The 12,887-nt window shown below is 47.4% G+C and overlaps 1 protein-coding gene across 1 annotated transcript in view; it reads right to left on the bottom strand.

The window, feature by feature from the left end:
* Positions 1–12,580, bottom strand: part of ACTG2 (actin gamma 2, smooth muscle) — a 28,348-nt gene extending 15,768 nt beyond the window's left edge. The window contains exons 1-3 of the mRNA XM_032178252.2: positions 12,515–12,580; positions 3,166–3,327; positions 2,139–2,267 (exon numbers count right to left, since the gene is read on the bottom strand). Coding sequence (XP_032034143.1) covers positions 2,139–2,267; positions 3,166–3,291 — 255 coding nt within the window. The 5' untranslated portion in view covers positions 3,292–3,327; positions 12,515–12,580. The remainder of the gene's footprint in view (positions 1–2,138; positions 2,268–3,165; positions 3,328–12,514) is intronic.
* Positions 12,581–12,887: the final 307 nt, after the last annotated feature.

The following is a 12,887-nucleotide window of genomic DNA, read 5'->3' as shown; positions in this document are numbered from 1 at the left end:
CTGGAGTGCAGTGATGCGATTTTGGTTCACTGAAACCTCTACCTCCCAAGTTCAAGTGATCCTCCTGCCTCAGCCTCTGGAGTAGCTGGGATGACAGGCACCCACCATCATGTCCAGCTAATTATTGTGTGTAGTAGAGACAGGATTTCACCATGTTGGTTGGCCAGGCTGGCCTCGAACTGCCGGCCTCAAGTGATCCGCCTGCCTCAGCCTCCCAAAGTGCTGGGATTACAGGTATGAGCCACTGTGCCTGGCCTTAAGGCACATAATTTATTTTTAAGGGTTTCTTTAAAGAGTTCACACATTGTCACTACTGTGAATAAAATAGTTGGTCTATTATTTGTCTATTATGTTTTCTGTTTTCTTCCTTCCTTCCTTTTTTTTTTTTTTTTTTTTGAGACATGGTCTCACTCTATCACCCAGGCTGTAGTGCAGTGGCGTGAACACAGCTCACTGCAGCCTCCACCACCTGGGCTCAAGTGATTCTCATGTCTCAGCTTCTTGAACAGCTGAGACCACAGTCATGTGTTACCATGCCCAGTGAATTTTTACATTTTTATTTCATAGAGATAGGGTCTCACCATGTTGCCCAGGCTGGCCTCAAGCTATCCTCCTGCCTTGGCTTCCCAAAGTGTTGGGATTACAGGCATGAGCCACTGGCCTCTATTATGTGGGTTTTTTTTTTTTTTTTTTTGAGACAGAGCCTCACTCTGTTGCCCACAGTGGAGTGCAATGGCACAATCTTGGCTCACTGCAACCTGTGCCTCCCGGGTTCAAGTGATTCTCCTGCCTCAGCCTCCCGAGTAGCTGGGATTACAGGCACCTGCCACCACGTCTGGCTAATTTTTGTATTTTTAGTGGAGACAGGGTTTCACCATGTTGGCCAGGTTGGTCTCAAACTCCTGACTTTGTGATCCACCCCCCTCGGTCTCCCAAAGTGCTGGGATTACAGGTGTAAGCCACTGTACCCAGCCTATTATGTTTTTAAATTAGATACTGTTACATATACATGAATCATATGTGTCACTTATTGGGCACATAAGTATGTTCCATGCCTTGGGATTATACTAAGCATTTACCTAATTCAATCTCCAAAGCAACCTAATGCACAAAGTGTTTTTTATCTTCACTTTACAAATGGGAAAACTAAGACTTATAGGGTGGGTTTGCACCTGGATTTCCTGCCATTGCCTCTAATGTCTGTGCTCTTACCCACTCCACTGTATAACGTGAAATCTATTGCATTTTATGTGCAGTACTTATCTCACATTGAGTGACTCAATCTAGGATTTAGAGAAAAGTATAAGTGAATTACAGACTTCAAGCCAACATGCCTCATTTCCAGTTGCAGTCTGCTCAGTAATCCCCCTACCACATTTCCAAAGACAGGCGTTGCAGAAACAAGAACACTCAGCCAACTCAGCAGAGTTAATCACAAGAATATTAGAAAGGCTCTATTAACATTTTGCACACATAATTTTGTTTACCATGAGCTCCACCATTTAAAAATCCCACCCACCCACAATATTTTCTTAAACAAAAAGGCTTCTAGAAACCCTGAGAGAGTTCTACTTAAAAACTTTCATTGGAGACTATCATCGTAGTCTAGCATCGGTCCACCTATGTGAAGTCTTGACAGGGAAGGTAAGAATGAGAGATGGCTGTTTGCCTCTCTTGAGCCAGCACCAGCATTTTAAAGAAGGAGTGAGCACTGGCCTGAGTAAATATTGCAGGAAAAGATGATCATGGGGATCAGGCAGGGACAGGTCCTCTGATGCCAAGACGGGGAGTTAGGAACCCCCTGTTGGTTAATGAAGAGCTACTGAAGATTTCTGAGGAGGTGAGTGACATGAGCTGACCTGTGTTTAGAAAAATCAGCTTTGCAGCAGTGTAGAGAATTAATTCGGTGAATGAGGGCAAGAGACCAAGAAATCAGCCAGGAAGCCATTGCAATAGTCCAGGGAGAGATGTTGGCAGCCTAGGTTGGAGAAATGGTCGTGGGGCTGAAAAGAAAGGAAAGACAGAAGTGAGAAGCATTTTAGAGAGAGAGTTGACAGAGCACAGTGGCCTATGGATATGAGGGTCATGATGATGGGTGATCATTAAAGCAGGCTCATTAAGGGGAAGTCTACAGATACCTTCTCCATGTCATCCCAGTTGGTGATGATGCCGTGTTCAATGGGGTATTTGAGAGTTAGGATCCCTCGCTTGCTCTGAGCCTCATCCCCCACATAGCTGTCTTTCTGGCCCATTCCCACCATCACACCCTGCAATACAAAGAGAAGAAAAGAGAAATGAATTGGCTGAGGGCTCCACACAGAGGGATTCAGGCACTGGAAGGTCTCTGAAGAAGGATGAGGATGGGAAAAACTGCCTTTCTTCCCCTGGAAACGGGATAGCAGGAGACAGGATGGAGCAGATACCAGTGAGTATGAAGGTGTCAGGAAGCGAAGGTGGAGGATTTCTTGTGTGGTGGCCTTTCTTCTTTCTCTTCAGACAATGTTGTTTTCTGAGATGAAACAAGCCCCGCCCATACACTTCTTCCCCTCATCCTGCTACATACACAGACACACACACACACAAACACACACACAGACACACACACACACACACACACACGACTTGTATGTGCCCTCCTCAAGTCCCCTGTGCCTGCTTAGATCTCCAAATCTTTGCTATTCTACCTGCTGAAATCCTTCTTATTATCAGGTATTCCTTTTTCTGTGACACCTTTCCCTTCCTGTGAAATATTTTACCTCTATTACAGCCCATGATCTCTGGTTAGTTACGTATATTTTTTCACAAAGTGTAAATTTCTGAAAGGCAAGAGGCTTGTTCAATCCCATATAATTTAATTTTTCCAAACCTGGCAACCCGCCAAATGTAAGTCAGACATAATAGTGTCATTGTGTGCCTGATGTATATTGGTTTTGGCCTTGAATATTTCTATTTAAAGGGTCCTGCTCTATCAGTTAATCAGAAAAGAACTCCCTATACCTGGCGTGCATGCACGCATGCACGCGCGTGCACGCGCGCACACACACACACACACACACACACACACACACACACACTTCCTTCCCCTAACCCCCAGCTCAGCAGGGTCTCCACAGTGCAGCGCTTACTCCTAGTGGCTCAACGCCTGGTATCCAGATGAGCACACACCTGGTGACGAGGGCGGCCCACGATGGAGGGGAAGACGGCCCGGGGGGCATCATCTCCTGCGAAGCCTGCCTTGCACAGGCCAGAGCCATTGTCACACACAAGCGCGGTGGTCTCCTCTTCACACATGGTGTGTGTGGCCGAGTGAGCTGGGGACTGGAGCACCTTGGGATTTGGGGGAGAAGAGAACTAGTCAGCCACTTGTCAAATCAGTTTGGAGACAGTTTCTTGGCTTTGGGGCCTGACCCTACCTGCCACCAGGGCACACTTCCAGGAGGGACAGGCATAGGCTTGGCCTCCCACTCTCTGGCAGTTGAGCCTCCTCCCTCTGCTCTGAATTGTGAATTGTGTCCCCCCAGAAATTCATGTTGAAGTCCTAACCCCCAGTACACAGAAGGTGACTGTATTTGGAGATAGGGTCTTTAAAGAGGTAATTAAGTTAAAATGAGATTAGTGCAATATGGCTGTCATCCAATATGACTACTCCAGTAGGATGAGTGTCTTTAGAAGAAGAGGAATTTAGGATTCAGATGCATGTAGAGGGTAGGCCACGGGAGGATGCAGTGAGAAGGTGGCCATATACAAGCCAAAGAAAGAGGCTAAAAGTTCTGGAAGGACACCTAGCAAACCGATTATCATGATTACCTCTGGGAGTGTGGAGAGGAACTGGGAGAGGAAGTGATGGGTTATATCTATAATATTTCAATTTTTTTACAAGGAGGCTGCATTTGCATATAGTTTATATAATTAAAAATCAATAGCATAACATATCACTAAGGAAAAAATAGGCAGTGGTTACAGGTGAAATGTACACTCCTAAGGGTAGAAGCACCTTGATGAGGAAGGGGAACTCTGGGAGGAGAGAGGAAAAGAAGGGACTCCATGATGGGACTCACTGCTTGTTGCCTCGACAGATGAGGACAACAGAGGATTCCCTCCCCCATGCTGAGATCCGAATTAGGGTGGATGCAAACTAATGAAGAAATTAACTTTCCCAACATCTGCTGCACGCATTCTTTCTATTTTTCTGCCTCCCTTCCTTCCTGTATCTTTATCTTTCTTTCTTTTGAGTTACAAACAGCATCTGACAAATTCCTGGCATTTGGTGGTGAAGGAGAAGCAACAGAGCCTCGGAAGATGGTCAGAGATTGCCTCCTACCCTGTGAGGACCCAGTGGGGTGGGGCAGAAGTGGGGAAGGCCCCAGCTGAGGGGCCGGGGAGGCAGACTTCCAAAAGTCCGGAGAAAAGAGAGGCACCAGGCACAGAAAGAGAAGGCTGGCTGAAGTTTTATCCGGGATGTGCAACCGCAGGTGCCTATGGCATGGAGCCGGGAGAGGGGAACTTCTAAAACCTGTGACCCTTGGCCCCAGATGGCCTCGTGCAGAAGCTGGACAGAGAAGACCATACTGAAGCAGAGAGGAGACAGCACCACAGGCCTGAGAACGCGAGGTCTGAAGGCTAGGTAGACGCTGAGCAGAGGCTTGTAAACATTTTCAAGACTGAAAGGAAGCCCTTCCCAGATATGTTCAAAGCAAGGCAACACAAGGGGAGAGGCCCGCTGTGACTTCTTAAATCCAGCTTTGCCTCTGTCTCTGCTGATCCTTACGTCTCCCGTAGCACCAATGATGAGTCCTCACTCTCTAAACCAGCCCACAAGGTCCAGGATAGGATATCCCTCTTGAAAAAGCCATGTACTAAGCAATAATACAATTTGGTATATTTGCAGCTGACTCAATCAATGTCAATGAGGAGGCAGCAATATGTCTCAGGGCTCTACTCTTGACCCTTTCTCGTGACATTTTTATAAATGAATTGAATGAAAATATAAAGCACAGGTTGATCAAGTTTTCAGATAAAACAGCTGGGAGAAAGTAATATTAAATACACTGGGTGAAAGAATAAAAATCCAAGAAAATCTCAAAAGGCACAGAAAATGAGCTGAATCAAAAGAGATTTTTTTTTTTTTTTTTTTTTGAGATGGGGTCTTGCTCTGTCACCCAAGCTGCAGGACAGTGGCAAGAACACAGCTCACTGCAGACTCAACCTCCCGGGCCCAAGCGATCCTCCCACCTCAGCATCCCAAGTAGCTGGGATCACAGGCATGCCCTACTATGGCTGGCTGATTTAAAAAATTTTTTCTGTAGAGACAGAGTCTCCCTCTGCTGCCCAGGCTGGTCTGAACTCCTGGGCTCAAGTGATTCTCCTGCCTCAGCCTCCCAAAGTGCTGAGATTACAAGTGACCCACCACACACAGCCAAGGTTAAATTTAATGAAATGAATATGAATTCCTATATTGTGGGTTTCAATCACCGAACTGTGAAAGGTCTTGTGGCCGGGCGCGTTGGCTCACACCTGTAATCCCAGCACTTTTGGAGGCTGAGGCAGGCGGATCACAACGTCAGGAGATCGAGACCATCCTGGCTAACATGGTGAAACCCCGTCTCTACTAAAAATACAAAAAAAAAAAAAAAAAAAAAAATTAGGCGGGTGTGGTGGCGGGTGCCTGTGGTCCCAGCTACTTGGGAGGCTGAGGCAGAAGAATGGCGTGAACCCAGGAGGTGGAGCTTACAGTGAGCCAAGATGGAGCCACTGCACTTCAGCCTGGGCGACAGAGCGAGACTCTGTCTCAAAAAAAAAAAAAAAAAGAAAAGAAAAAAGAAAAAAAGAAAGCTCTGTTTAGCATCTGTGAGCAGGACTTGGTGTCTTGTTGACTGTCAGTAGTGTGCTATGGCCAGGATAAAAGCTACCTCTGCCCTTAGCTGGGGTACTGTGTGTGGTTCTTGGGGCCACCCTTGCTGGCAAAGGTATGGAGAATTGGCTTCACATTCACTGCTTGTGAGTGTCAAATTGTACTACTTTTCTGAAAGGGAATTTGAAAATACTTATTAAAAGCCTTAAAGATGTACACACCTTCTGACTCCCCAAAAGCACTTCTACGAATCTATCTTTGTGAAACAGTCATGGGTGAATGAAAAGATTTGGCCTGTTTTCACACCTTTGTTTAAAATGATCAAAATTAGGAACAATCTCAATATCAAAAAAAGTTACTGAATAATAAATAAGTTGGCTTGTAAACTAATTGCTGGAAGCCTCCATACAATGGAAAAACTAAAATATTTAATACAATAGAAAAGGTGCAAGTTGCTTTGGTAGGTGAAACAGCAGTATGTTCAGTGTTCCCATTTTTGGTAAAAATGGATTTTTAATTTTAAAAAACATAGAGTCTTCCGAGGAGCGTCTCTGCCCGGCCGCCCCGTCTGGGAAGAAGTGAGGGGCGCCTCTGCCCGGCCGCCCCATCTGGGAAGAAGTGAGGAGCGCCTCTGCCCGGCCGCCTCCCTGTCTAGGAAGTGAGGAGCCTCTCTGCCCGGCCGCCCCGTCTGGGAAGTGAGGAGTGCCTCTGCCCGGCCGCCCCACCTGGGAAGTGAGGAGCGCCTCTGCCCGGCCGCCCCATCTGGGATGTGGGGAGTGCCTCTGCCCGGCCGCCCTGTCTGGGAGGTCTACCATGGAGGCCAGACGCAATGTGGGGGCTGGACGTGGTGGCTCACGCCTGTAGTCCCAGCACTCTGGGAGGCCGAGGCGGGTTGATCACTTGAGGCTAGGCGTTCGACACCAGCCTGGCCAACACGGCGAAACATATGAAAAATACAACAGACAAACCAACCAACCAACCCAGTGACAACAAAACAGGTCTACCCTGGAGTCATACTCTAATTTTTTCTATTTTCCTCCCTTTCTGATCCTTTATCCCACTTTCTTTTTCTTCCTCTTCCTTCTCCTTCTTCTTTGTCAAATAGAGGATTGAGTTATTATCATTGATCCATACAAAGTCCCTCTCTCATTTATTTTCTTTAATTCCCACCCCTCATTTCTATACCCCGTCTTCCCATGTGCAACCTTCCTAATATGTTTGATATGCATCTTTTTGTTTGTATGTATTTTTAGAAAATGTTGTTTTGTGTGCAAAAAAAAATTAATAAAAAAAGAAAAAAAAAACATGAAGTCTTCCACATATATTATCTACTTAATCCTCAAAACAGCCCCGAGAGAAGATATCTTCAATTCCATCTCATAGATTTGGAAGCCAAATCTCAGAGAAGGTAAAGAACTTAGCCAGAGATCTCTTCACCGAGAAGAGGCTGGGAGATGCAGGCCTGGCACCCATCGAGGACACTTCCCAAGCCTGAGATGTGCCTTCCTCACTACTTTGGGGAACCATCATAACTTCTCCATGTTTGGTATTTTTGCATCAGCCTGTCTCTCCAGAGCTGTTGGCAGCAAGCACCCTAAAACAAAAGGGTCTGTGTTCTTTTCTCTCTATGAAATGGAGTCCCTCCTGTGCCAGGGCCAAGCCTAGATTTACTTTTTACAGCCCCAGCACCTAAGTGGGTGTTTAACACATAGGCGGTGCTATGGTTTGAATGTTTGTCCCCTTCAAAACTCATGTTGAAATTTAGTTACCAATTTTAACTGCAGGGTTCTGCCCTCTTGAATGGACTAATGTCCTTCTCAGGAATGGGTTTTTTATAAAAGGGCGGATTTGGTCCCTTCTTGCTCTCTCTTGCCCTTCTGCCACGTGAGGGCACAGCAACAACACGCCATCTTGGAAGCAGACTCTGGGCTCTCACCAGACAGACACTGAATCTGCTGGTGCCTTGATCTTGGATGTCCCAGCCTCCAGAACTTTGAGAAATAAATTTCCATTGTTTATAAATAACCCAGTCTCACATATTCTGTGGTAGCAACAAACATGGATTAAGACAGTAGGTGTTCAATAAATGTTGAATGACAATGTTGCCATCTGAGTGACCCCCTCCCAGACCTGGTGTGCTCTGCCTCTGGGATACCCGAGTCCCCACAGTCCAGCCTCATGATGGTTCTGTCACAAGGGCCTAAATTAGAATCACACGGGCAGTCTTCTCTCCAAGCTGGCCACTGAACAGCAGTGCTGCCCTGTTCTAGCAGGTGGTCCACCTCGAGGGGAAAGCAACCTCCAAAGGGAGGAAACAGCCAAAGAGGCAAAGCTGTGCTCCGAGACTGTTTCCCTCTAGGGTCCCCTCAGCGTCCCTCTCTCCTGTGTGACTTACGGTTCAAGCCTGTCTGGGTTTTCAATGAGCCCTTTTGTCTCCCTCCCCAAACTCTCTCCGGTGTTTTCCACACACAGAAACAGGGAGAGCCTGGAATTTTGTTTCTAAAGCACAGCAGCAGCTGAGACAAGCCACAAGGCGACTTGAAGCTGTCAACAATGCTGTTCTGCAGCACTTCAGGTGGCTTGGAGTCTGCTATTTTGAAGGCAAAACCCAATGCGAAGAGAGGGCAGGGAAGGCAGGGGGAAGGCAGCGGCAGAGCTGGTGGAGTCGAGCCTCCGAAGGGTCCCGTGCTGCTCTGGGAAGAAGGGGTTCACCCTGGAGCCAGATTCCTGGACCGTCTCTGCCCCCAGGAGAAATTCTAAACTTTCCTCAGCTGCTTTCTGGTAATTTGTGGCTAGACTTGAGCATGTCAGCTGAACCAGAGCCAAAGTCACTGTGGTTTCCTGGGGTCACAACCGCTTCGTGCTTGGCAGGGAGCAGAGAGTTGTTCTGGTTCTTTCAGCACGAACGACATCTGGGCTTCATTGAAGCTCTCACTGACTCAGGAATGAAGCTTTTATTCCCCTTGCCCCGAAGGTGGCCAGAAACCAAAGACATAATGAATGCAAGTCATTTGCTCACTCACCTGTCTCCCTGGCTACCTCAAACCCAATGTGAGCGCAGAGCTGTTAAAATCCACCCTCCCCAGCACCTCAAAGGAGACAAGTTTGGCTCTAGAAATCCTCCCACTGCTCCTCCTTCCTTTACTCTCTTCTCCCTCCTGGTTCCCCTTTCGCACAGCCCAGTTCCTTTGTCCTTCCCTGGGCCTTAGTTTCCTCCGCTAGAACATGGAAATGATAGTATCTATCTCACAAGATGACGGAATGGAAATGAAGGTGCCGTAGACATTGTAAATCAGGGTAGGCAAATTCCGGCCTGTTTCTGTGTGGGCTATATCTCAGAATGGTTTTTCCTTTTTTTTTTTTTTTTTTTTTTGAGATACTGGGCCTCACTCTGTCACTTAGGCATTGAGTCCAGTGGCACCATCAAGCCCATTGCAGGCTTGAACTCCTGAGCTCAAGGATCCTTTCTCCTCATCCTAGGAGCTGGGATGGCAGGCATGTGGCTGGCATGGCCACTACATTCTGCTAATTTCAAAAAAAATTTTTTTTTGTAGAAACACTGTCTTGCTATGTTGCCCAGGCTGATCTCAAACTCCTGGCCTCAAGTTGTCCTACTGCCTTGGCATCCCAAAGCTTTGAGATTACAGGTGCAAGCACTGCACCCGGCCCTACATTTTCAAATGGTTGAGAAAAAAGCAAAAGAAGAAAAATATTTCATGACCCGTGGAAATTATATGACATTCAAATCTCAGAGTCTAATAAATAAAGTGTTACTGAAACACAGCCACATCCATTCACTTACATATTATCTATGGCTGCTTTTGTTACAGTGGTAGAATTGAGTACTTGTGACAGAGAACTTCAGGCTCTGAAAGCCTAAAATATTTACTATCTGGGCCTCGTCAATCCCTGTTGTCAAGGGCTGTAAAGAATAATAATTCTTGTTAATCTCTCTTACTCTTCTCCATCAAAACTCACGCCCAGGATGAAGCCTGTCATATGAAAGGAATTGAATGATCCATTTCACACATCAATGACTATTGAAAGTAGAATTTATGTCAGTTCTCAAAGACATTTTCATTTTGACAGAAAGTGTTAGGCCTAAAAGGAGGGCCTTTGCAATGATGAGATTTCAAACAATAGTTGGGGACAGGTTTTTGGGTGAGGGCTTCAAGTGACATGTAAGCAGCTGCATCTCTGCCTGTTATTATTTGCCTACATGTATGTACAAACCATCAGAAACCCTCGCAGAGAGAAATTGTCTATGAAAAACACTGCCATGGTGGAAAATTCTAACAGCACCTCTAATTAACTTCAGGATATCTTCACTAGGTTAATATATATACATGAGTTCAATTAAAAACAACTCTACTGAGTAATATTTTGGATCCTCCACAATCTGTCGTGGGTGCCTTATCTTCTGGCTCTTACCTGGCCTTCCATTCACTCCCCTGGCTCTGCTCCTGTCCAGACCCCTCTCTTGAGCTCTAGGCCTGCAGAGCCTGCTGTGCATCTCCCCCACCAAACCCCCCCGGCACCCCAACTTCACACCTCCAGGACTGCTCTCCTCATCAACAGCCACTGCCTGGAGCTGCCCTCACAGACTCACACCACCCACCCTGAGCCCACATCCAATGCCGTGGTGCCGCCCTCTTCCCTCCCAACCTATCACCAGCCCTTCTTACTTCTACCTGCATGGCACCCATGCCACCAGCTCAGGACCACTGCATGCTGCAGTAGCGCTCTTTCCCTGTTCCAGTCCACTCTCCTCACAGCTGCCAAAGCAGCCCCTTCAACAGATACCCTCCAGATTAAAACCCTTCCATGGCTCCCCATAGCCTGATCCTTTAGAGTCTAAAGCCCTTGTAATCCAGCCCTGCTGACCCCTCTGAATTTAGTTTTACCTGATTCCTGCCTTGCCATCTAAATGCAGTGGAGTTGAGCCACTTGAGTCCCAAAGACCACGCTTCCTCTTTACCAGGACTACCTTACTTCAGGACCAAGCTCAGGCACCTCTTCCTCCAGGAAGTCTTCCCTGATAACTCCTGGGCTGAGTGATGGGCTCCTCCTGGCCTTTACCCCTTTCATGTACTTATTTGCTCCGTGGTTCTCATCTGTTTATCTGTCTCTTCCAGTAACTGCAGAAGCCTCTCCACTGTCCTTAAGGAGCAGGGACAGTGCCTCGCCCATAATAAGTGCTCAATAAATGTTGGCAGAATGAACAAGGGGAAACAGGAAAGATATCTCGCCCCAAGGTCATGATGTCACACGGCCCATCCCCTTTTCTTCGGCCTGGCATGTAGGATCTTACTGTTCATTGCAGTTTCTCCAGCACCCATCCATCTCTGTCACAGGAAGCTCTTCCTCTTTTCAGCCCAAGGGTTAGTATCAGAGTCCAAACCCACATTCGAGTAATCAAAGTGAGCACTGAGAGCCTCCCTGTACAAAGTGTAGTCCCAGACCAGCAGCTTCAGCGTTGCCTGGGAGCTTGTTAGGAATTCCAAGTATCAGGCCATATCTCGGCCTACTGGAATCAGAATCTGGGGTGGGGCATAGGGCAATCTGTGTTTTAATAAGCACTCCAGGTGATTCTTGAAGTTTGAGAACTCAGGCCTGGGCCCTGACAGCCTTGAGCTGAGTGCTGTATATATGCATTCTCTCATTTAATCCTCATACCATTGCCAAGTAGATATTATTATTCTTGCCCCAATTTTACAGGTGAGGAAGCTGAGGTCGCTCAGTAACTTTGTTAGCCTGGCAGTCTGCCTTCAAGGCCTGCACCACCACACCCAGCCTGCCTCACCTGTGAAGAGATACTAGTGAATTCTGATGCCAAACATGGAAGTGGCCCATTCGTCTCATCTTCCTCTTAATTCTTTGTGCATGTGTGTCTGTGTGTGTTGGGTGGGTTGGGGGGAGTAATGACATCTGCAAATGGGTCACAGTTGGGTGTGAGTCTTTTGGATGAGTAGCTGAACGTCTCTAGGCCTCAATGTCCTCATCAGAGGAGAATGAACTAGCTGGGTCCCAAGTTCCTTCTACCCTGAAACCTCATGATGCCACAGGGCAAGTGGAATTTTCCCCATCCCCCAATGATCCTAGAGCCTTCAAGGACTGCAAAAACCCTCCGTTCTCCTCAGCCAAGCACAGATCAGAGGACAGAGAGAGACTCACACGGGACCTGAAGAAAATACCCTCCTATTCCCAGCACAGACATTTCATGGACTAAACAACTCACAGATACCAGGACCACTGTTGCCTTTGACTCAAGTATTCTGAAAAGCTGCTTTTCTGCAAAGTATATGATCCCCTAAAACAGCCTCCCAGACATTCTAACCCAAGACAAAGGACATCAGGGTGTAGATCTGCCCTGGCCCTGGGGAGCAGGGCTAGTAGAGACTGCAGGCATTATATCCCACCAGTCCCCAGTCTGAGGCAGGGAGCACAGTTCCAAGCTGCCCCTGCCCCAGGATGTCCCATGGCCAGAGATGCCTTTTCCCAGCAGGCTGCAGTATGCTTGCAGGTGCCACTGCCGACCAAGGGCCCTGGCGTGTGATCTGGGCCAGCGTCACAGAAGCCAGGCCAATCTGGAGGCACCTCCCGCACCCAGGAGGCCAGGCAGCCCCGGAAAGGAAGAGGTGGCAGAAGCTGTACAGTACTCACCGAGGGTATGAGAGGTTCTTCTCCCAGTGACTGAGGGCTGGTGTGTCTTTGGCATTAATACCAGAGCAATATAAAACCCCAGAGGCGGATCTTCTTTAAACAAAGTCCCTAAAAAGGCCAGCTGACGGTGTGTTAGCAATATTACCATATAAGGTGGTTTTTTCAATAAATCGCCTTGGGGGTAGGGAAGGGGGGTGGGTAGAGTGAATTATCATTTGAAAAATGTATGCAAAAGGACTCAGTGGCAACAGCCCCAGTGCTGGTAGATTTGTTCCTTTTATGCTGCACTTGCATAAACAAAACTCACACCAGGCCTTATAAGCTGCCCAGAGTGAGACCAGATGCAGCTGTGCTCCTGGAGTGAGAACCATAC

This window comes from Hylobates moloch, unplaced genomic scaffold (assembly GCF_009828535.3).
Source record: "Hylobates moloch isolate HMO894 unplaced genomic scaffold, HMol_V3 SCAFFOLD_15, whole genome shotgun sequence".
In the NCBI taxonomy this organism is placed as follows: domain Eukaryota; kingdom Metazoa; phylum Chordata; class Mammalia; order Primates; family Hylobatidae; genus Hylobates; species Hylobates moloch.
Note: the sequence above shows the minus strand (reverse complement) of the source record. Positions and strands in the feature narration are given on the sequence as shown.